Consider the following 20,829-nt stretch of genomic DNA (forward strand, 5'->3'; position numbering starts at 1 on the left):
CTGCCCCTACCCCCACTCACTGTCTCAAACAAATAAATCTTAAAAAAAAAAAAAAAAAGAAATATGTACAAGAGAAGTAGATAAAGAACAGAAATAGGTTTTAATTGCCTTAAGTTTTAGTCTTACTAGGGAGGTAAGACAAATGAAATAAGTGAATAGCACTTTTATAAAAGCAACATAATAACACACACAATAAATATAGTAGCATTCTTCCTTCTTGGTGACTGTTTCCTGCAAGGCCCTGTGTTGCCTATGTTTTGGAGGATTTGAGATAATTAAGGTAAGATTTCTCTCCCTTAAGACTTTGTCACCCAAAGAAGGGAGTATATGACATAAATTGTCATAATTCAAGACATACTGTGTTTAGTCCATGGTAAAAAGTGAAAGCAAAATGTGGGAGGCTTAAGAAGAAAGGGATTTATTATTTTGATGGAAAACCCTGGACAGCTTTCAAGAAGAGGTGTCATTCCTCTTTTCTTAGTCAGTACACAAAATTTCTTAAATTCCTGAGTTTATTATTCCTTATTCACTGTTTCCTTTTTTAAGTATCTGAATGTTATTTTTTTCTTGCCTTTCTTTTGATATAAAATTACTGTTTGTAAGTTTGGGGTAAAAATGTCCATTTGAAAAATATTTGCATAAAGAGGGGCTTGAGCCCTTACAAAGCGTGTTTAAATAAGGCCTTCAGGATTTAAGTACCTTGCAGGATTTACACCATACGTCTTGAACATGGAAGGGGATAACTGAAACTCTAAAGTCAGTTCAGTGGCAAAGAAAGATAAGAAGCTAGTAATATCCCACAATTGTAATGGTAATTGGGCTTTTTATTGAAATGTAAATTTATGTCTAAATATAATAATAAAGAATATGGGTTTGTAGTTTGTATATCTTTGTGGCTTTTTATTTCATTTTCCTTCTAACTTATTTTTATTGTATTTTACAAAAGTATCAGTCTGTGACATATTGGAAATAAGAAATAAAATTGGTTCTTCCATGTAGATGGTTTGAAAAGCACTGAACTCCATCTACGTGGATATATCCACACAGTTGAGCACTATGCCATGGTAAAAAAAAGATGGCTATATTTCTATAGAATGATCTCCAGGATATATTGTTATATATATATATTTTAAAGCTAAAGAAAAATGTGTATAGTATGCTATCATTTATCTAAGAGGGCAGATATGAATATATATACATATTTGCTTATATAAGGCAGAACAGTGGTAAGTTAAAGTAAAAATTTCTAATAGTCACCCATGAAGAAGGGAGAGAATAAAGGGGAATATGAACAGACTTCTTTGAATATACTGTGCTGTGTAAATTTGACTTTGGAACCATGTAAATATTTTACATATTTATAAAACTAGATGTAGTGTTTACAAAGCAACATCTAAAAAGAGATGGTAAAATAAATCAAATTAACCTAAATGTGTAGTTGCTGTTATCACCATAAAGTAGAAACTATGCCAGGTGCAAAATCCCTAAAATTCTTCAATATTGCTATTGCTATTCTGAGACTGTTGTTCATAGAGGGAAGGATGAAGCAAATTAGTAATTACATTGGTTTCATTGATTGCTACTGTGGGCAAAAAGAAATATAGATAGATTTAAGATCAAGGAGATGAAGTTAAAAACCCTGTAGTTTTAACACACACAGTTACTAGCTTAGTCTACCAAAAGGGCTTAGAAACAGTGACCTATCTAGTAGCAATTAATATCCTTAATCAGAGATTGTAGTTACAGACTACCATTTTCTGCTACAAGGAAGCAGGACTCTTTTTTATTTTTTTTTAAAAGATTTTATTTATTTATTTGTCAGAGAGACAGCAGGAGCACAAGCAGGGGGATAGGCAGGCCAAAGGAGAAGCAGGCTCCCCACTGAGTAAGCAGCCCGATGCAGGACTCAATCCCAGGACCCTGGGATCACGACCTGAGCCGAAGGCAGATGCTTAACCGATGAGCCACCCATGCATCCTGGAAGCAGGATTCATGGAGAAAGGGTGATTTTAAGTCTGTAGCAAGAATTGAACAAGATGAACCCACGGGGTGCTGGGTGGCTCAGTTGGTTAAGTGTCCAGCTCTTGATTTGGACTCAGGTCATGATCCCGGGGTCCTGAGATCTAGCTCTGCAAAGGGCTCCATGCTCAGTGGAGTGTCTGCTTGAGATTCTTTCTCTCCCTCTCCTCCTGTCCCTTCCCCCTCCTGCCTTGTGCACTCTCTCTCTCTCTAAAATAAATAAATAAATCTTAACCAAAAAAAAAAAAAAAAAGATGAACCCAGAACAACTTTTCTTGTCAGTAAGCAAAGACGCTATCAAAGACTAACAGGGTAATGTCAAAAGGATTCAGGAGCCAATCTGAATAGTACCCCCAATGGTCAAAGGTGGGCAGTTTGAACACCAATAAGAATAATAACTACAGTGAGCTGAAACGTCAAACATCAAATATATATTTATATATATTTAAATTCTTATGTTTGTAACAATACTTTAAAACAAAAAATACTTTATTATTTACCTTTGAAGGATTATTGACATGCTTCATTATTTGTGAAATGGTAAATGAGGGAAAGAAATAAATATTTTTCTTGATTTTCCTGTATGATTTTACATTTATATATATGCATATGCTCAGAAGGAGGATAAAAACCAGAAGGATATATACCAATACACTAGTGAAAATGGTTGTGTTTTTTTTTTTAATATTTTATTTATTTATTTGAGAGAGAGAGGCATAGAGAGACAGCGTACAAGCAGGGGGAAGAGGCGGAGAGGGAGAAGCAGGTTCCCCTCTGAGCAGGAGCCCAATGCTGGGCTCAATCCTAGGGCCCTGAGATCATGACCTGGGCCGAAGGCAGATGCTTTGAGCCACTCGGGTGCCCCGTGAAAATGGTTGTTATCATTGGTTACTGAAATTACAGGGTTTTTTACTATATTTACTATATTTTGTGGGCTTTGTTTCCTATGGTTCCTATAGTTATCCTGTAATAAAATATAATTAATTATAAAGATATAAAGTTCTAAGTTTTCTATTAGATTACCTGATTACTGTTCTCATATTTTCTTCTTTAGGCCTTCAAACAAGTTGGAAATATGGGAGGATCTGAAGATAATAAGTAAGTCTACCTACTTTGTGTGACAGCACGTCTTTAACATATTTATAAAGGGTAGGGGCGCCTGGGTGGCTCAGTCATTAGGTGTCTGCCTTCAGCTTAGGTCATGATCCCAGGGTCCTGGGATGGAGCCCCACATCGGGCTCCCTGCTCAGCGGGGAGCCTGCTTCTCCCTCTCCCACTCCCCCTGCTTGTGTTCCCTCTCTCACTGTGTCTCTCTCTCTGTCAAATAAATAAGTAAAATCTTTAAGAATATATATATATTTATAAAGGGAAATTTTTATACTCCATTGTATGGATGACTCTTTTTTACCACAAAGTTGTTGTCCACATTAAATAATTCTCATAAAGGAAGTTGATCAATATCTGGTCCTAGAAAGTATTCAGGAAATCTTAGTGGTGATGGTAGTATTACTGTTGTTATTATTATAATATGTAAACCTGTCCTAGACCACATATGCCTACATTAGGTACTGATACCTGCAATATTATGCTTTTTTTTTTTTTGAGGGAGAAAGAGTGCGTGAGGAGATAGGGAGGGGCAGAGTATACAGTCTATACAGAGTAAACACACTAGTCTTAGAACTTTATACTACCAAGTATTCCTACATTTTCCCATCCATTCATGTGATCCTTATCAACTAAATCATGCTTAAGCTTTGCCTATTTAAAAATAAATTAAACCGGGCGCCTGAGTGGCTCAGTTGGTTGAGCGACTGCCTTCGGCTCAGGTCATGATCCTGGAGTCCCTGGATCGAGTCCCGCATCGGGCTCCCTGCTTAGCAGGGAGTCTGCTTCTCCCTCTGACCCTCCTCCCTCTCATGCTCTCTGTCTCTCATTCTCTCTGTCTCAAATAAATAAATAAAATCTTTAAAAAAAATAAATAAATAAATAAATAAATAAATAAATTAAACCTTTATAGTACCATGTATTTCAGCCATCCCTTATATAATACCAAAGACTTCTACATTCCCTTTTCTTCTCTCTGGCTCATTCCTTGAACCCTATAGCCTGGCTTCTACTTCTGTGTCTCCACCCAAACATATCTCACAAGCACCAGCCGTAACTTCTGTGTTACTGAATCCACTGGACATTTTCCTCCTTCTAGACCTCTTGGCAACATTAAACACCTTTGCTTTCTCCTCTGTTTTGAACTTTCTGTCCCAGGCTGCTGTGAAGCCTAGTCTCTGGATATCCCCTATCTGTACTTTCTCCAGCCCTTAAATGGGCTCAGCCTCCTTTACCTGCCATTACAAGCTGGAGTTCTTCCATACTCAGCCCTCCACTCTTAACTCTCAGCTAGCTCCCTGGAGAGCTCAGAGTTCTGAGGCTGTAAATCTCAGTGTTTCCCAGTCCTTTTGTGTTCTCCTTTCTAAGCTAATAATATATAACACTTTACTCAATATATTAGTTATTGCTTTTATTGTTATTGTTTCAATTAAGAGATCATACCTAATTTACATTAAACAAGTTGTAAGGAGAGAGACTATGAATATTTTGAATTGATATATTTTTGTACTTGAAACAGTTACAAATGTATTTTTTAAAGTCATCTTGTAAAAAAAAAAAGTAACCATAGGGATAGTTTGTGATTTTACATATTTGTTTGTTTTAATAAAAGTACCAAATTGTTTTCTTTTCTCTGTGAAGGTTTCACAAGAAGTATCGTAGCAGTATACAGTACTTGTATGCTGGTGGTTCTTTTGCGAGTCCAGTTAAACATAATTGGTGGATATATTTACCTGGATAATGCAGCAGTTGGCAAAAATGGCACTGTAAGTTTCATAGACTTACATAGATATTGCCATTTTTTTCAAGATTTAAATGAATTTAACTGAATATTACTTATCCTGATAATGTCTGTAAAATAAATATCTTTATATTTCATGTGATTGTAAACTTCTAGCATTATTTTTCATATTTTGAAACTAGACTTTTTGTTATGTTAAAGAATACTGTTTTTTCCTATCATTTCAGGTCCTGAAAAATCTCAGCTCAAATTATACTGAAAATATTATTTATATACTAATAATATTATATAATTTAACCTTATTTCTATTTTGTACAGACAGTTCTTGCTCCCCCAGATGTCCAACAGCAATATTTATCAAGTATTCAGCACCTCCTTGGAGATGGTAAGATTCTTATTTGTGACCTGGAAACTAATTTTAATTTGTTCATTTTTTATTATTGAGGAATTCAAAAAGTGAACAAGGCTTTTATGTTTGTTTTTCCTTTAATAGGCCTGACAGAATTGATCACGGTCATTAAACAAGCTGTACAGAAGATTTTAGGAAGGTAAGGCATTTTGCATTGGCTTCTCTGACTTCCTGATTCTGGTGAATAAAAGGAAAATTAGAATTGTTCTAGTGAAGTTGGTGATTTGACTAATGGTGGTTTGTGAAATTCTTTGTAACCTTATACAGACACAGTCCTGAGATACTGCATTGTGAATCCATTTTCTGCATTAGTGCCAACCTTTTGATACTAAGGGAAAAGATGTAATGTTTCATTGTTTATTGATTGACTTCCAAATAAACCAGAAATATTTGGGTCATAACATAAAACACTTACTTTAAAATCTGCCTCTGAGCCTTTATCTTCCATTTATACTCATAGAATCTATAATTACAGTGGGAATTTTCTTGTGAAATCTGCAGCAAGACTTGATGTGGCTCTGTAATAATGACACTTAACTGATGGCTGATTTCTGAATCCACTCTAGTGAGTTCAGTCAGCAGTTTCAGGTTTGACTAGCTCTCAGAGAGTAATTTGTTAAGAGTGTGCTAAGGATGTGTTGTATAGTTTCAATTTATCCCAATTCCCTTTTCTCTGTTTCTAGCATTTCTCTTAAACATTCTTTGTCCCTTTTGGACTTGGAGCAAAAACTAAAAGAAATCAGAAATCTAGTTGAGCAGCATAAATCTTCTTCTTGGATTAATAAAGATGGATCCAAATCTTTATTATGCCATTATATGATGCCAGATGAAGAAACTCCATTAGCAGTCCAGGTGATTAATTCATAACCATTTAACCAAACCAGTTACTCTATATTTTTAAAATTCTTTTACTATCTCTTGAAATTTAGATTTCTGAGGCTCTTGAAAGGTAAGTGATTAAAAGGCCTGTATTCCAATAACTTAAATAAAACTTCATTCATTTAGAAAACAAACAGCAATTATGACTGATTTCTAATTAGAAACATAATTTTAGATATTGAGCTAATTTTTATTGAGTATTAGTTATGTGAAAGACATTGTGATGTATGATTCATACAAAAAATGAATAAGACCTATTCATTATATTTGGGGGAAGTCAGGAGACACATTCAGTTTATGTGACTAAACTATATTTATATGAGATCAAGTAGCAGAAGATAGAGCTGATAGCTGGGGCAAGATCATGAAGAGCTTTATATGCCAAGATAAAGAGCTGAACTTCAGTTTATAGAAAAAGATAAATTTAGCCAGGCCAGTACCACAATTACACATTCTGCTTTTTAAAATAAATCAATGAGGGCAGTATCAAAGTGGACTAAAGGAAATTTTAGTCATCCAGTTGAGAAACAAAGAAGGCCTAATCTAACAGTTACAACTATGGTGTTGCTCCATATTGGTGTGTCGTGGGCAGTTGTGATTTAAATTATTCATTGATAAAATTAAAAGTAGAGCTACCCTATGACCCAGCAATTGCACTCCTGGGTATTTACCCCAAAGACACAGATGTAGTGAAAAGAAGGGCCATATGCACCCCAATGTTCATAACAGCAATTTCTGCAATAGCCAAACTGTGGAAAGAGCTGAGATGCCCTTCAACAGATGAATGGATAAAGAAGATGTGGTCCATATATACAATGGAATATTACTCAGCCATCAGAAAGGATGAATACCCAACTTTTACATCAACATGGATGGGACTGAAGGAGATTATGCTAAGTGAAATAAGTCAAGCAGAGAAAGTTAATTATCATACAGTTTCACTTATTTGTGGAACATAAGGAATAGCATGGAGGACATTAGGAGAAGGAAGGGAAAAATGAAGGGAGGGAAATCGGAGGGAGAGATGAACCATGAGAGACTATGGATTCTGAGAAATGAACAGGGTTTTAGAGGGGAGGGGGGTGGGGGGGATGGGTTAGCCCAGTGATGGGTATTAAGGAGGGCACATATTGCATGGAGCACTGGGTGTTATACGAAAACAATGGATCATGGACCACTACATCAAAAACTAATGATGTGTATGGTGACTAACATAACGTAATAAAATTTAAAATAAATAAATAAAAATAAGAAAAATGGAGCACCTGGCTGGCTCATTCAGCGGAACATGCAGCTCTTGATCTCAGGTCATGAGTTTGAGCCCCGTGTTAGGTGTAGAAATAACTTAAATAAATAAACTTTAAAAAAAAAAAAGGAATAAGAAAAATGTCAAAGATTGTAGGTTATATACCTCATTTTAAAAATTGGTTTTTTCCATATATAAGCAGGTTATACCCATTCTTTACAGTTAAGAAAAGAATATCTCACTTGACAACTGGGGTAGCCTTAAACCAAAGAGGCGCCTAAGCCATACCTTATCCTAGAGGCCCCATTAGAACAAAGACTACCATGGTTTTCATTGCCTGCTGTATTTCCATCCCCAAAGATAGACCTGTTTGGGTGTCCAGAGACCCTGCCTTCATGAGTAGGCCAAAAAAAGGTTGCAGCCATTTAAGGGAACCCCATGACCTGCAGGATGGAGGCTAAACTGAACAAGCAGAATAGATGGAATGGAATTAATGAAAGAAACAGGAGAAAACTTACTTACAAATTCTAATCTCAAGGAGATGCAATAAGAGTATTAAAAAAATTTTCTGGAATGATAAAACAGTTTCCAAATTTTAAAATTCAACAGTGGAACTGAAAAAGAAAATTATTCAAAGAACAAGTGAAGAAAGGAATGACAGACCCAATCTTAACCTGAACTGAATTAAACCCTGAAACTTTAGATGGAAAGGACACACAGAGCGCCAGACTAGACTAGACTTGATGAAAAAAGACATACAATTTTGATAAAATGTCTTACCAATTAAAGAAAAAAAAAAAAATCCCAGGCCTCTGGAACCTCAAAGGACTATCTTTTTCTCTGTAAATATATTCTAGAAAATGTGTTCAAGAGGGGCCAAATAAACAAGGCTCCTAAAAGGTATAATTTTACTTCGACTCATTTTTTTAGTATAGTTGACACACAATGTTACATTAGTTTCATATATACAAAATAGTGATTCTACACACTTACACATTATGCTGTGTTCACCATAGGTATAACTACCATCTGTCCCCATACATCCCTATTATAATATCATTGACTATATTCCTTATGCTGTGCTTTTTTATTCTCATGACTTACTTATTCCATAACTGGAAGCCTTTATCTCCCACTCCCCTTCACCTGTTTTACCCGACCCCTCACCACCCTCCCTCTGCAACCATCAGTTTGTTCTCTGTATTTATAGGTCTCATTCTGCTTTTGTTTTATTCATTTCTTTGTGTTCCACATATGAGTGAAGTCATATGGTATTTTTTTTTTATTTCACTTAGCATAAAACCCTCTATGTCCATCTATGTTGTCTTAAATGGTACAATCTCATCCTTTTTATGGCTGTGTAATATTCCATTGTGTGTCTATATAGAAATATGTATGAGCCAATAATTCTACTGTTGGGTATTTACTCAAAGAAAACAAAAACACTAATCTTATATATGCACTCCTATGTTTATTGCAACATTATTTACAATAACTAAGATTCTGACTCATGTTTTAAATAGTACTTATCTATACATATGAACTTTTACAGTTTTCTTGAGTTTAAAAAAACTCATTTCTTGATTGTTGATAAAACATAGACTTGTAGATTTCCTTAACTCTTGGGGTTTTTTAATATGATTAGTTTCATCATAACTTTGTGCTAATATTTGAAACCCTAAAGTATAGCATTTTAATTTCACAGGCCTGCGGGCTTTCTCCTAGAGATGTTACAACTATTAAACTACTCAATGAAACTAGAGACATGTTGGAAAGGTATGTATACTGCATGTAACAGAAAACATGTGTTTCTATTTTGAATGTACTTATGACTCTTTTTTAGCTTTTCTTAAACAACATATGCAACATAGTATCTTGTTAAAATTACATTTTGAATCTCTTCCCTGTCTTTAGGTAGGATTTCCTACCAAAACTAGTGTTTCTTTTATTAAGGTAATCAGAGAAACAGATTTTTTTCAAGATGCCCATGCTTTCTTCAACCTACTTCCTTAGCCTAGAGATTCTGAAATACTAGTTGAGGGACTGAAAGATAGTTAGCATTTATATTTTGAGAAGAGCTCTCGGGTGATTCTGGTATACCCAGTGTATTAGTAAATATTTAACAACTAGCTCTGTAAAACAAACAAACCAGAAACTGAAAGTATAGCTGCAGCAGTTCTGACTACCAACTTGAAATCACTTGATACTCACTTTAGCAGTCGGGGAGAAATGCACTTTGAAGCCAGAGGTAGCCAGCTCCAGCTAATCCTCATGTATACCTCATGCACATATGTGATGTGTGTACACTCCCCCCAACACACACACATACTCAGTTTGAGATCTACCCCCCCCAATTCTCTCAGGATAGACTATAATGTCCCTAAAACTTTGAGTGATAAAAATTCCACATCTTCCCTAAATTGAGTATTACTGTTTTAAGTCACCCAGAAGACAACCAGGGTGTTAAAAATGGAGAAAGCACCAGCCTATGCATTAGAAGACTGGAAGACCTAGATTCAGGTTGGGCTTTCCTGTTTATTAGCTGTTCAGCATTGGTTGAGCCACTTAAATTCTTTGAGGTAGTTTTATCATTGTAGAATCTGAGTAGTAATACCAGTCTTACCCACTTATCTTAAATGGTTAAAATATCAAAGTTTCTTTTATCCTAAAGATAATTTAGGACCATTTTCTCTAGTTGATTTTCTGAGGAAATTATATCCTCTGCTTATAAGATATTTTCATGATCGTGACAAAAATTAGCAAATTTGAAGGTTAACTCAGCTACTGAATCTACTGTCTGAATTCATCAAGTTCTAGTCTCTTGACTTTCTACAATAGCCACCTCCACATTTTTTCTTACTCAGATTTCCACCAAATTACTCCACAAAATGCTAGAAAAGGTCATCAGTGATCTCTTGCCAAATCCATTCAACCTGTAATGTTCATCTTACTTGGCCTTTCTCTGATAATTAACACTGTTGATCAAGCCTTTCTTAAAATTCTTTTCTCAAGTGGCTTCCATGACAGTGTAATCTAATTTCTCTCCACATTCCCAGGTTATTTCTTCTTAGTTTCCTCTGTGTCCATCTTTCTTATAAACATTAGTTTTCTAAGGTATTTGTTCTTATTTCATCTTCAGCTGTCCCAAACAATTTCATATTCCCCCATTTAACCACTGTCTGTATGCTAATAATTCCCAAATTTATATCCCCTTGCCCAACACTCCCATGAGCTTGAGATTTCTAGATGTCAAAGATCAAACTAATCTGTTCAACTAGGTATTTTCTATCTTTATAGTACATATATATTATTCTTTATATCAAAGAGGTTTGGGGCTCTGGGTGGCTCAGTAAGTTAAGCATCCAACTATTGATCTTGGCTCTTGGCTATCCTTTTTGGATAGCAGATCTTAGGGTTGTAAGTTCAGGCCCCATGTTGGGCTCCACACTGGGCATGGAACCTACTTTAAAAAAAAAAAAAAGGTTTTGTGAGGTACTTACATGGTGTAACAAAAAGAGCTTGAACTTTCAGGTCAAAAAGGCCTGGGTTCAAATTCTAGCTCTCCCATTTACTAATTACATACCTTTGGACAAATTTCTTCATCTCTAAGTATCCAGTTTCTCAACTGTACATGATAATAAAACTTTCTATTTCACTGGGATGTCATGACAGTATGTAAAGCAAACCAGTATCTGTGACTATAAGATGATTCCTCTTCAAGAGTTTCCTAAAGAGGGGCGCCTGGGTGGCTCAGTCAGCTAAGCGTCTGCCTTCGGCTCAGGTGGGGTCCTGATCTCAGGGTCCTGGGATCAAGCCCCGCCTTGGGCTCTCTGCTCAGCGGGGAGCCTGCCTCTCCCTCTCCCTCTTCCTCTGCCTGCCCCTCCCCCTGCTCATGTGCTTGCTGGCTCTCTGTCAAATAAATAAATCAAATCTTTAAAAAAAAGTTTCCTGAAGAGAAGTAATACTGTTATTGATATTTTTGAAAACACATTGTATAAAGTGCTGGATGATATAAGAAAATCTCACAAATTGGATGAAAATTCTCATTGTATTGTGCTAAATAATAAGCTTACTTTTTAATGCTTAATTGTTAAAGATTAACTCCTTGATATATTCTTACAGTGTTTTAGGCTATAAAAAGTAGGTTGTGACTAGAAATGTTGGTGGCTGTCAAAGATAACATAGCTACTGAATTTATTTCCTTTTCCATTGAAAATCTAAAAAGCAATTTATCCTTCTTATTTTGTATAGTCCAGATTTTAGTACAGTTTTGAATACATGTTTAAACCGAGGGTTTAGCAGACTGCTAGACAATATGGCTGAGTTCTTTCGACCTACTGAACAGGACCAACATAGCAACTCCATGAGTAGGTAAGATGACAAAAAATGTTGTGTGTCTAATGAATAATAAAAGAGTGCTTTGGATGTGTTTATTTTTTGTTCCAGGTAATAAAAAAAATCTTAGAGGATAAATTTGATTGATCATTTGTCAACAAATTAAACTCCCTTAAGCCAATGACTCCGTAAAAACTCCTTCTGGATTCAATATTAAAAATTTCATTTCTTCCCCAAATTTTGCCACTATATGGAAATAAGTTGTGAAACTACCTTTCTGTAAGCCAAATTCCAGTTCTTCGGGTTTTTTTTTTTTAGTTCTTTAGAATATAAAACTGAAAATGTATTTAATTACTGTAAGCCATAATTGACCCACATAATTCAATAGTTTGGTCATTAAAATAACCCAGGCATTCTTGTTATAAATTCCTATTTGATGAATTATCTCTTACTTCTACAACTATTCATTTTTAGCTCTTATGGTAGGATTGGGAGTATTTAGTTAGTGCAATTGTTAGTAATTTTAATCACAATTATTTCTAAGTCATACATTCATACTGCTAAAATGTATCATACGGTTTTATTATATCCTTAGCTCAACATGAATATTTTGGGTCTCCTAGTAGAATTTATACTCTTTCAATAAGCTGTTTTGTAGTTTTTTATATTAAACTCAGAAAATAATAAGTACTAAACCAATGTTAACTGACTATAAACTAGTCCATTAAAATGAAGAGAAACAGTAAGTGATATGCAGTATATATGTGCAGTATCCAATTTAATTCTTAAATACATAGGGTAAGAAATTACTCAATTCTCTGGAACCCCTCTTTATTGTATAAAAAAGAATAATTTGCAATTAAAATTGAGGATTTGGAATACTTAGAGCAATAACATTTATTTTCTTAAACAATTTAAATATCACCCTAAAATCTTTTTTAGGATTTCTTTAAGTTATACAAAAATAAATTTCAGCCCCTATATACTCCCTAAATCAAGGTGCTCCAATTAATAAAAGTTCACTATAATTTCTACCTAGCAAGGTGTTAGTTATTTCCTGAGTAGTGATAAAGAATTGTAATAGTTGCTTTAACACAAATACTTGACCTTATACCCTGAAGAATTACAAAAGTTATGTTGTAACCACATCAGCCATTGATGGTCTTCCTTTTTGAACTCCTACAGTACTCCATACTTTACTTTCCCATACAACCTACGTTTTTCACCTAGAACTGGAATCATATTCCTCAGTTATATTTTAAGCCTCCTCTCAAAGTCAGAGACTATCTAATGCCCTTTCATATTTCATTACATACACTAGGTATTCAGTCGGTATTTCCTGTCCTAAGTTTTTTTCTCTTCTGTATCGGTAATCAACTTCATACTCCATGATTCAATACTAGAAATATTTCCATTATGCCTTGTGTTATTCCTTTTATTTAAAATGTAGTGAAAGTTCTAGCCATCACAGTAAGTCAAGAAAAAAGATTCTCAGTTTCGGCAAAGAGACAAAATGATCTAGAACCCTCAAGAGAATCAACTGAAAAGTGATGCTAACTAATACAAGCTCAAATTATATATATGTGTGTGTGTGATATATATGTATATATTCCTGTATATACTATATATATAACATATGCACATAATATATAATATTCAAGAAATTATTGAAAAAGTAAGCAATAAATAAACTCTCCTTATAAAACATATAAGGTGAAATTATTAGAATAATATGTTACTCATAATAGATAAGCCAATGGAATAGGATGTAAAATCCAGAAACAGGCTCTAAAATATACAGGAAATTAGTACATTAGAGGTGAGGAAGAGATGTATTATTTAGTAAATTATAAGACAGAGTAGTCATTTTACAACAACTAATGTAAAATAATAATAAAGTTAGACCCTTCTGTACCACACACATAGCCAAAAAAATCAAGGAGGTTTAAACAATAAAAGCAAATGAACAAATGAATATTTGTCAGAGTTCAAGATGGAGAAAGTAGAGAACTTTACAAAAGAAAGTGATAGGTTTGGCTGTAAAATGTAAAACTTACAGATCAAACAAGCTTTATTAGCTTTATAATTGGTATTAAATGCAATGATATGTTGGGGGAAATGTTTGCAAACTGTATATATTATACAAAGAGGTTAATAGCATTATGGACATATCAGTTAAGGAAGGAAACACTCAAAGAAAGAAATGGTCATAGACACAAACAGATAACTCAGAAAAGAGAAGTAGAAGTGCCAATTTTTCCATTCATCTAGCATCTATTTGTTGTACACCTACTCTGTATCAGGCACTGTACTAAGTCTCTGTCCTCGTGGATCTTACAATAGAAGAGAAATACACAATAAACATAATTGTACAAACTGTGATAAGTGCTAAAAGGAAAAGAACATTGAACATATGATAAAAGTATTTGACAAACATGGAAAGTAAAGTCAAGCAGCTTCCTTGAGGAAATAATTTGAACTGAGAACTAAAAGATGAGCATCTATTAAATATGGCCTTAGACTGGAGTGGGGCAGTTGATATTTAGGGCAGAAGCCACAGGGCAAAGACTTTGAAAAGAGGAGGACCACGGTACACTTGAGGACCTGGAAGAAGCTGGTGTAACAGCTGAACAGCTGGAACTGGGAAGAGGGGGAGTGTGAGATCAAGTTGGAGAACTGAGCACATACAGATTATGGTAGTCAGCTTGAGAGTGCTGGAGAACCACTAGAGAGAAGTGGCAGGAGAGTTACATGATGGGATTTACACTGTAGGATCACTTGGATTGCTCGGTGGAAAAGGAATTGAAACAGAATTGGGGTGGGATATAGCAGTGGATGAACAAAGACTTGTATTAATTGATTCTAAAAGTATATATTGAGCACATACTGTGCACCAGGCCCTTTACTAAGTACTGGGATAATACAGTGAGTAAAATAGACATGGTATCTAACCTCATGGACATTGTATGATAGCAGTGTCTTCAGTTTCTATTGAAGAAAAATTAATGTACAAAGAGAGACATCAAACAAATAAACAGGGGCACCTGGGTGGCTCAGATGGTTAAGCATCTGCCTTCAAGCTCAGGTCATGATCCCAGGGTCCTGGGATCGAGTCCCGCATCGGGCTCCCTGCTCAGCGGGGAGCCTGCTTCTCCCCCTCCCTCTGCTTCTCCCCCTGCTCATGTTCTCTCTCTATATATATACCTCTGTGTCTCGAATGAATAAATTTAAAAAATCTTAAAATAAAATAAACAAAAATTTGACAGATTTTGAAAAATGCTACCATAAAGGACAATAATGTGTAATTTTCTCAGGAATACATAAATCTCTCCACTCCTTTTTCTTTTTATGCATTGCCTCAAATCTCAGCATAGCATACTGGTTAGACAAAATAGCTTCAGCATTTTCATGGTGTTTAAAAGGAAATTTCTAGTGTAGCCTCAGGTATAAATATATGAAGTATTGCATTTAATGTAATAAACCTCAGTCTATAACCCACACACAAAAATTATTTCATCATTGTTTACAAATTGTTTCACATTTAACAGTCATTATATCATCCATAATCACACATTCATTCATTTATTCCCAAAAAAATGATTGTTGAGCAGTTACAAGTTAAAAGGTCACTGCTATAGTCCAGACAAGAGAAACTGCTTAGCCTGGATTAGGTTTGGCAAAGGGGAGAGGTAGACACACTTAGGAAATATTTAGGATTGTGGGGGGATTCGATATAGTCAGGATAGAGAAGTGCCAAGGTAAAAAGCCCAGGTCTCCTCTTATACAGCCAGATAGATGATGGTGTAGTTCACTGGAGTAGGGAGGAGAAACATTCAACATTGCTAGTAATTGAGAGAAACACAGACTAAAGCTGTAAGAAACCATTTGAGTTATCAGACATACCAAGATTTTTTTTAAAGCTAATACTTGATGTAGAAAGAGGCATAATGGAGCAGGTTTTCTCACACACTGCTGGAGAAGCAGAGGACGTCTGTCAGTATGCCTTATAAACCTTAAAAATATTCATACTCTTGGGGCACCTGTGGCTCAGTCAGTTAAATGTTCAACTCTTGATTTGGGCTCAGGTCATGATCTCAGGGTCCTGAGACCAAGCCCCACCTCAGGCTCTGCCCTCAGTGGGAGTCTGCTTGGACTCTCACTCTATATCCTCCCCCAATTTGTGCTCTCTCCCTCCCCCCCCTCGTAAATAAATAAATAAATAAATAAATAAATAAATAAATAAATAAATAATAAAATTAAAAATCATAGCCTTTGACCCAGTAATTCTGTGTTAATACAAAGAACTGTTTAAAGAAAATTAGGCAAAAACTTAAATGCCCAACTCCAAGGAGCTAGATCTAAATTGTCACAGCTGGAGGATGAATTATCTATATAATCATTAAAAACTAGATTAAAACTTTAGAAGAGGGCGCCTGGGTGGCTCAGATGGTTAAGCGTCTGCCTTCGGCTAAGGTCATGATCTGAGGGTCCTGGGATCGAGTCCCGCATCGGGCTTCCTGCTCCTTGGGAGCCTGCTTCTCCCTCTGCCTCTCTCTCTCTGTCTCTGTCTCTCATGAATAAATAAATAAAATCTTTAAAAAAAAAAAAAAAAACTTTAGAAGAACTTCTAATAAGATGGAAAAATGTTCATGATAATAAAAATACAAAACAATATTGCCAGAGAGGTTATATAGTCTTGTGTTTAAAAAACACAAAAAAGCATAGATACATATAAAAATTACTGGAAGAAATTAACCATGATGTCAGTTACAGTTGTTATTTCTAGGGGGTAGAATTATGTATGATTTTTATTTTCTTCTTAGGATGTTTCTGTGAGTGTTCTTCAGTGACTGTATTGTACTATAATTAACATGTTAAGTTCCCATAAGGTAATTTCAGACAATAATTATTACTATGATGATTTTTCAGTCTTTCCAGTGTCAGCCTGCCATTAGCTAAGATAATTCCAATAGTAAATGGACAGATCCATTCAGTTTGCAGTGAAACACCTAGTCATTTTGTTCAGGTAAGAAGAAAGTTTGGGGGTATTATTTAAAACATTGTATCTTTGGTTGTGGTTATATTTATCTGAAATAAAATTACATTTCTTTCCTGTGATATTTGTTCAAAGAAACCAAAAACTTAAAATCACATGTAGAGTGTGGTAGAATGCCCCATGAAAGCAACACTGTATCATGGCAAATTTATGAGGTTGGGAATACCTTTCTCCGGGTTACAGTCCAACACCAATTAGCCTGCATTTTTAGTCCACATACATTCTCATGGTCAGTTGAACTTACTGTGTTAATATTTTGCATTAAACTATCGGTAATAAGATTGAGCTGTGAGATTAGTGATCCAGTTCCACAAATTTTGAGGAAAACTAAAAAAATTTTGTGGAGAAGTAAAGCATTTTAGATTTAATAAATATGACTATTAATAGTGCACCAATAATCTCCTGAAAAGCTGCATAAGACATTACTACCTATAACTCATCCTTTCTTAGAAAAGCATTTTGGAATGCATTAAGACTGATATTATTGAAATAGTAACTTTGAATCCACATAGTTTTTTTTTCTGAGTCACTTGCAAATTGGATTAGAAAACTTGGTTTAGAAGGCTAAAACTTGTATTAGAAATAAAAACTTGGTTTGCGGGGTACCTGGGTGGCTCAGTCAGTTAGGCCTCCAACTCATGATCTCAGTTCAGGTCTTGATCTCAGGGTCATGGGTTCAAGCCCCATGTTGGGCTCCACACTGGGCGTGGAACAACTTAAAAGAAAAAAAAAAAAAAGTAAAAACTTGTTTGCAATACACCTCAATTCCAAACTACTGCAGTAATGGACAGTGAGAAGACTCTAAAGCCTAAGCGTCAGGATGGCATATTCTCAGTACCATGTGTCTCAGACAAGTTAGATTATCGTCCTTGTACTTTCTACTTGGGAACGTGAAAAGCACTGAGACTACAGACTGCTACTTCTTTCTGTGTATAGTGTCATCAGTTTGTCCTTTACATGTCCTTTACATGCTTATTTTCCCTTACTGTTCTCTTCTGTCTTCTGTGTCATCTTTCTCACCCGTGACAGTTAGACATTCATATTGCAGAAGGAAGAGTGAATAAGACTGATCTCATTTTACTTAAAGTTCAATTTAAGCTTAAATTTTTAATTAAAAACTTGGTTTAAATTTTTAATTTAATATTAATTTTCACATGTATATCAGTGAGAGAAAAAAGGTTGTAACTTCTGGCATTTAAACCTTAACTTTACCTTTCTCCACTTTCGTAAAAGTCTCTGGCTTCATCAGTAGGCTGTTCATCTTGGCAATAAGTGGGAAATACAACCAAGCATAATATACATGTACTACATTAATTAAAATCTGAATAATTGATAACAAAAACAAAAGATTTCAATCCAATAAAAACACCAATTGTTAAAGTTTTTGAGTATGACTGAATGTAGATTAAACTGATATACTACACTATTGATTGACAAGACTCCCACCAGTTCTTTTAACCATAATTTCTATGAGTTAAAATGCCACATTGCCTTCAGAGAATTTAATCATTAATTTATTGAGATCAAGACTTGTCTATAGCTCACTTGGGTTTTCTGATACTTAAAAGAGAACACAAAGGACAGTTTCACTTACTGTTTCTCTCATGCTCACAGGGGCACTCAAATGCTTCTGTGTCATGGATCTTTTCACAATCTGGTGAAGCCCGTGGACCCCTTCCCAGAATAATGTCTATAAATGCATATTACAAAGTACATAGGTTTTAAAGAAAACCAATTGCATACAGTTTTCAAAATGCTTTTTAAAATCAAAGTTACGAAGAAGCAGCATTGCTTTTTTGCTCATGCATTAAATAACAAGCTATCACAGCAGTTCATGCAGCTTCCACAACTATCATACATGAAAATGTCTGATTTCTAGTGAAGACAAAGTCATAGCCATGCTAGTACTACACAGTTGGTTGGCAATTTCCTAATTGAAAGAAATACTAGATTTTAGTTAAAGGTTAATGAAAATAAAATTTTTTTCTTATTTTTACATTTACAAATCTCTGAAGAACGCTTGTTCTAAAGTGTCTATGTGCGGTTTACGTATGTGTATGCAATAATATATGACATGCTACATGTATTCTGTGTTAGCTCTTCTAAAAAAGTAATTTACCTCACAACCACGTTACGTCAGCTTCTAACGAAAGTACCTTTAGATTTGTATCTTTAGTACTGTAATCATTTATTCAACAGATAATGTATCTAGTCCTTGGCACACATAAAAGTCCATTTGAAGACTGTTTTGGGTCTTCTTCTCAAAGTCACACTTGAATACTTACCATACTCACCAGCCTTCACATAAGAACCGAAACAATAAATATCTCCCAGAATTTATTATAAGAAAAAATATTCCTTTCATTAAATGATTTTCTTTTTGACCTTAATGCCATAAAACTTAGAGCTAAATTCATTGCTCAAATTGCAGATATGGATTCATATTATCTATACTTCTTACAAATTGTAATGTTTTACTGTCATCTTTGCTAGGATCTGTTGATGATGGAGCAAGTGAAAGACTTTGCTGCTAATGTGTATGAAGCTTTTAGTACTCCTCAACAACTGGAGAAGTGATATCTTTTCCTTCAAGAAAAACTACAATGGAATTCATTTACTTTTAAAAATATGCTGAATAAACCAACTATATATAGGGTAATGATTTGTTACCAAAATGCCTAATAAAAATATATTCTTAATCAAAGTCTTCATTTCATAATAAAATAGATTTATTTGGCATCTTAATATATTTTTTTAAAGTCACCAACAGACTAGTTTTTGTGGGCATATCTGAGTGTACACCGTGCAAATATTTGTTACACCGTGGATACTAGTTCCAAATGGACTATAAAGCTAGTGTAGATACTTTTTTCAATATTATATAAAATATAATATACATTGACATTAATACTGAGAAAAAATCTGAGAAATAAGTGTGAAGTTTAGAAAAAATGTACTACTTAACTAATCATAAAGTTCACTGGACTGCAGAATAGATGAGGAAATCAGGCTTTTCTCCAGTTACTCTTCAAAGGTATAAATTATTTATCTTAAATAAACCTGATGAAGGACTTTAATTTTATGGAAATCAGTGAATTTAACCACCATGATCAGTAATTTTTTTCTTTACTATTGTTAACAATCCTTAGAAAATTAGGTATTGATTTAGAGGTTAAAATTGTGCTGATGCTGTTTACTCAACAGCTATTATTAGCTACATAGTTTCATTCCTTTTTATGTAAATAATTTTAATAACTTTGTATTGATTTTGAGACAGTAAATATCTTATTGCAATAAAATATTTTAGTAAAATACGGTTTTGTTGAGTTGATACCATTAATTTTATTTGTCCCATAGCATTTTTTGCTGTTATTTTGGGAGAATATGCTAGTTTTCAAGTTTTATTTTAACTGGTAATATAATTGATGCTTTCTTTTAGCTTTTTTGTTTAGAAAAAATAAGTAGCGTTTCCTTCTGAAAAGAAATAATTCATTGTGTCTAGTTAAATCTATATTCTGTATTTATAAGGGTAATTAGGGCAGAAATAAATGAATCATCAGTATATTAGATACATTTTCAGTAATATAAGAATATTTTCAGTGACATTGCTTTATGTTCCTCCAACATAACATATAGCTAAGTAGTAGAAGGTACAAAATGAATTGTGAAGTCTCTTCTAAGGCAAGGCAAGGCCCAAAGTCAACCGCTAGGGAGTCTATGTCTACAGTGTTTAAAAAAAGAAAAGAAAAATCAGATGTAAAAGTGGTGAGGAGAGCAAATGCTTCTCATCAAAATTTGTCAGAATATAGTGATATTATTTTCTAATAGGGTGACGGAAAAACTGCATTTTGGAAAATTAGTGAATGTGTATGTAATAGGGCATGCATCTCTTCCAGCAGTATTAACCCAGGATTTCATCCAAGGAATATTTGAGACTGAACAGGTGTGGCCTTATAAATGGATCAAAATCTGGTCAGCTGAAAATTTTCACCTGGAGTCCTCTACATCTGTGGAGTTGTGGCAGTTGAAGAGATGACAAG

At 34.5% G+C, this 20,829-nt stretch overlaps 1 protein-coding gene and 1 long non-coding RNA gene across 3 annotated transcripts in view; one reads left to right on the forward strand and one right to left on the reverse strand.

The window, feature by feature from the left end:
* The window catches only part of LOC129045534 (uncharacterized), a 31,870-nt gene extending 13,104 nt beyond the window's left edge, over positions 1–18,766 (reverse strand). Inside the window, exons 1-2 of the long non-coding RNA XR_008505411.2 lie at positions 18,384–18,766; positions 17,396–17,504 (exon numbers count right to left, since the gene is read on the reverse strand). This is a non-coding gene — a long non-coding RNA (uncharacterized LOC129045534). The remainder of the gene's footprint in view (positions 1–17,395; positions 17,505–18,383) is intronic.
* Positions 1–20,829, forward strand: part of PEX3 (peroxisomal biogenesis factor 3) — a 57,015-nt gene that overhangs the window by 15,885 nt on the left and 20,301 nt on the right. The window contains exons 4-13 of one of the 2 annotated variants that reach the window (XR_006789021.3): positions 3,074–3,117; positions 4,765–4,889; positions 5,183–5,249; positions 5,358–5,412; positions 5,957–6,125; positions 9,104–9,174; positions 11,650–11,769; positions 16,663–16,759; positions 19,283–19,444; positions 20,689–20,829. Coding sequence is in view for 1 of the 2 variants with exons in the window: in XM_045865660.2 (XP_045721616.1) it covers positions 3,074–3,117; positions 4,765–4,889; positions 5,183–5,249; positions 5,358–5,412; positions 5,957–6,125; positions 9,104–9,174; positions 11,650–11,769; positions 16,663–16,759; positions 19,283–19,366 (832 nt within the window). In the remaining variant the exon portion in view is untranslated. Of the gene's footprint in view, positions 1–3,073; positions 3,118–4,764; positions 4,890–5,182; positions 5,250–5,357; positions 5,413–5,956; positions 6,126–9,103; positions 9,175–11,649; positions 11,770–16,662; positions 16,760–19,282; positions 19,514–20,688 lie in introns of those variants that run through there. The other variant, XM_045865660.2, reaches the window with a different exon arrangement.

The sequence above is a fragment of the Mirounga angustirostris genome, unplaced genomic scaffold, assembly GCF_029215605.1.
Source record: "Mirounga angustirostris isolate CCGP_5_RB_7025 unplaced genomic scaffold, mMirAng1.0.hap1 SCAF_8, whole genome shotgun sequence".
In the NCBI taxonomy this organism is placed as follows: domain Eukaryota; kingdom Metazoa; phylum Chordata; class Mammalia; order Carnivora; family Phocidae; genus Mirounga; species Mirounga angustirostris.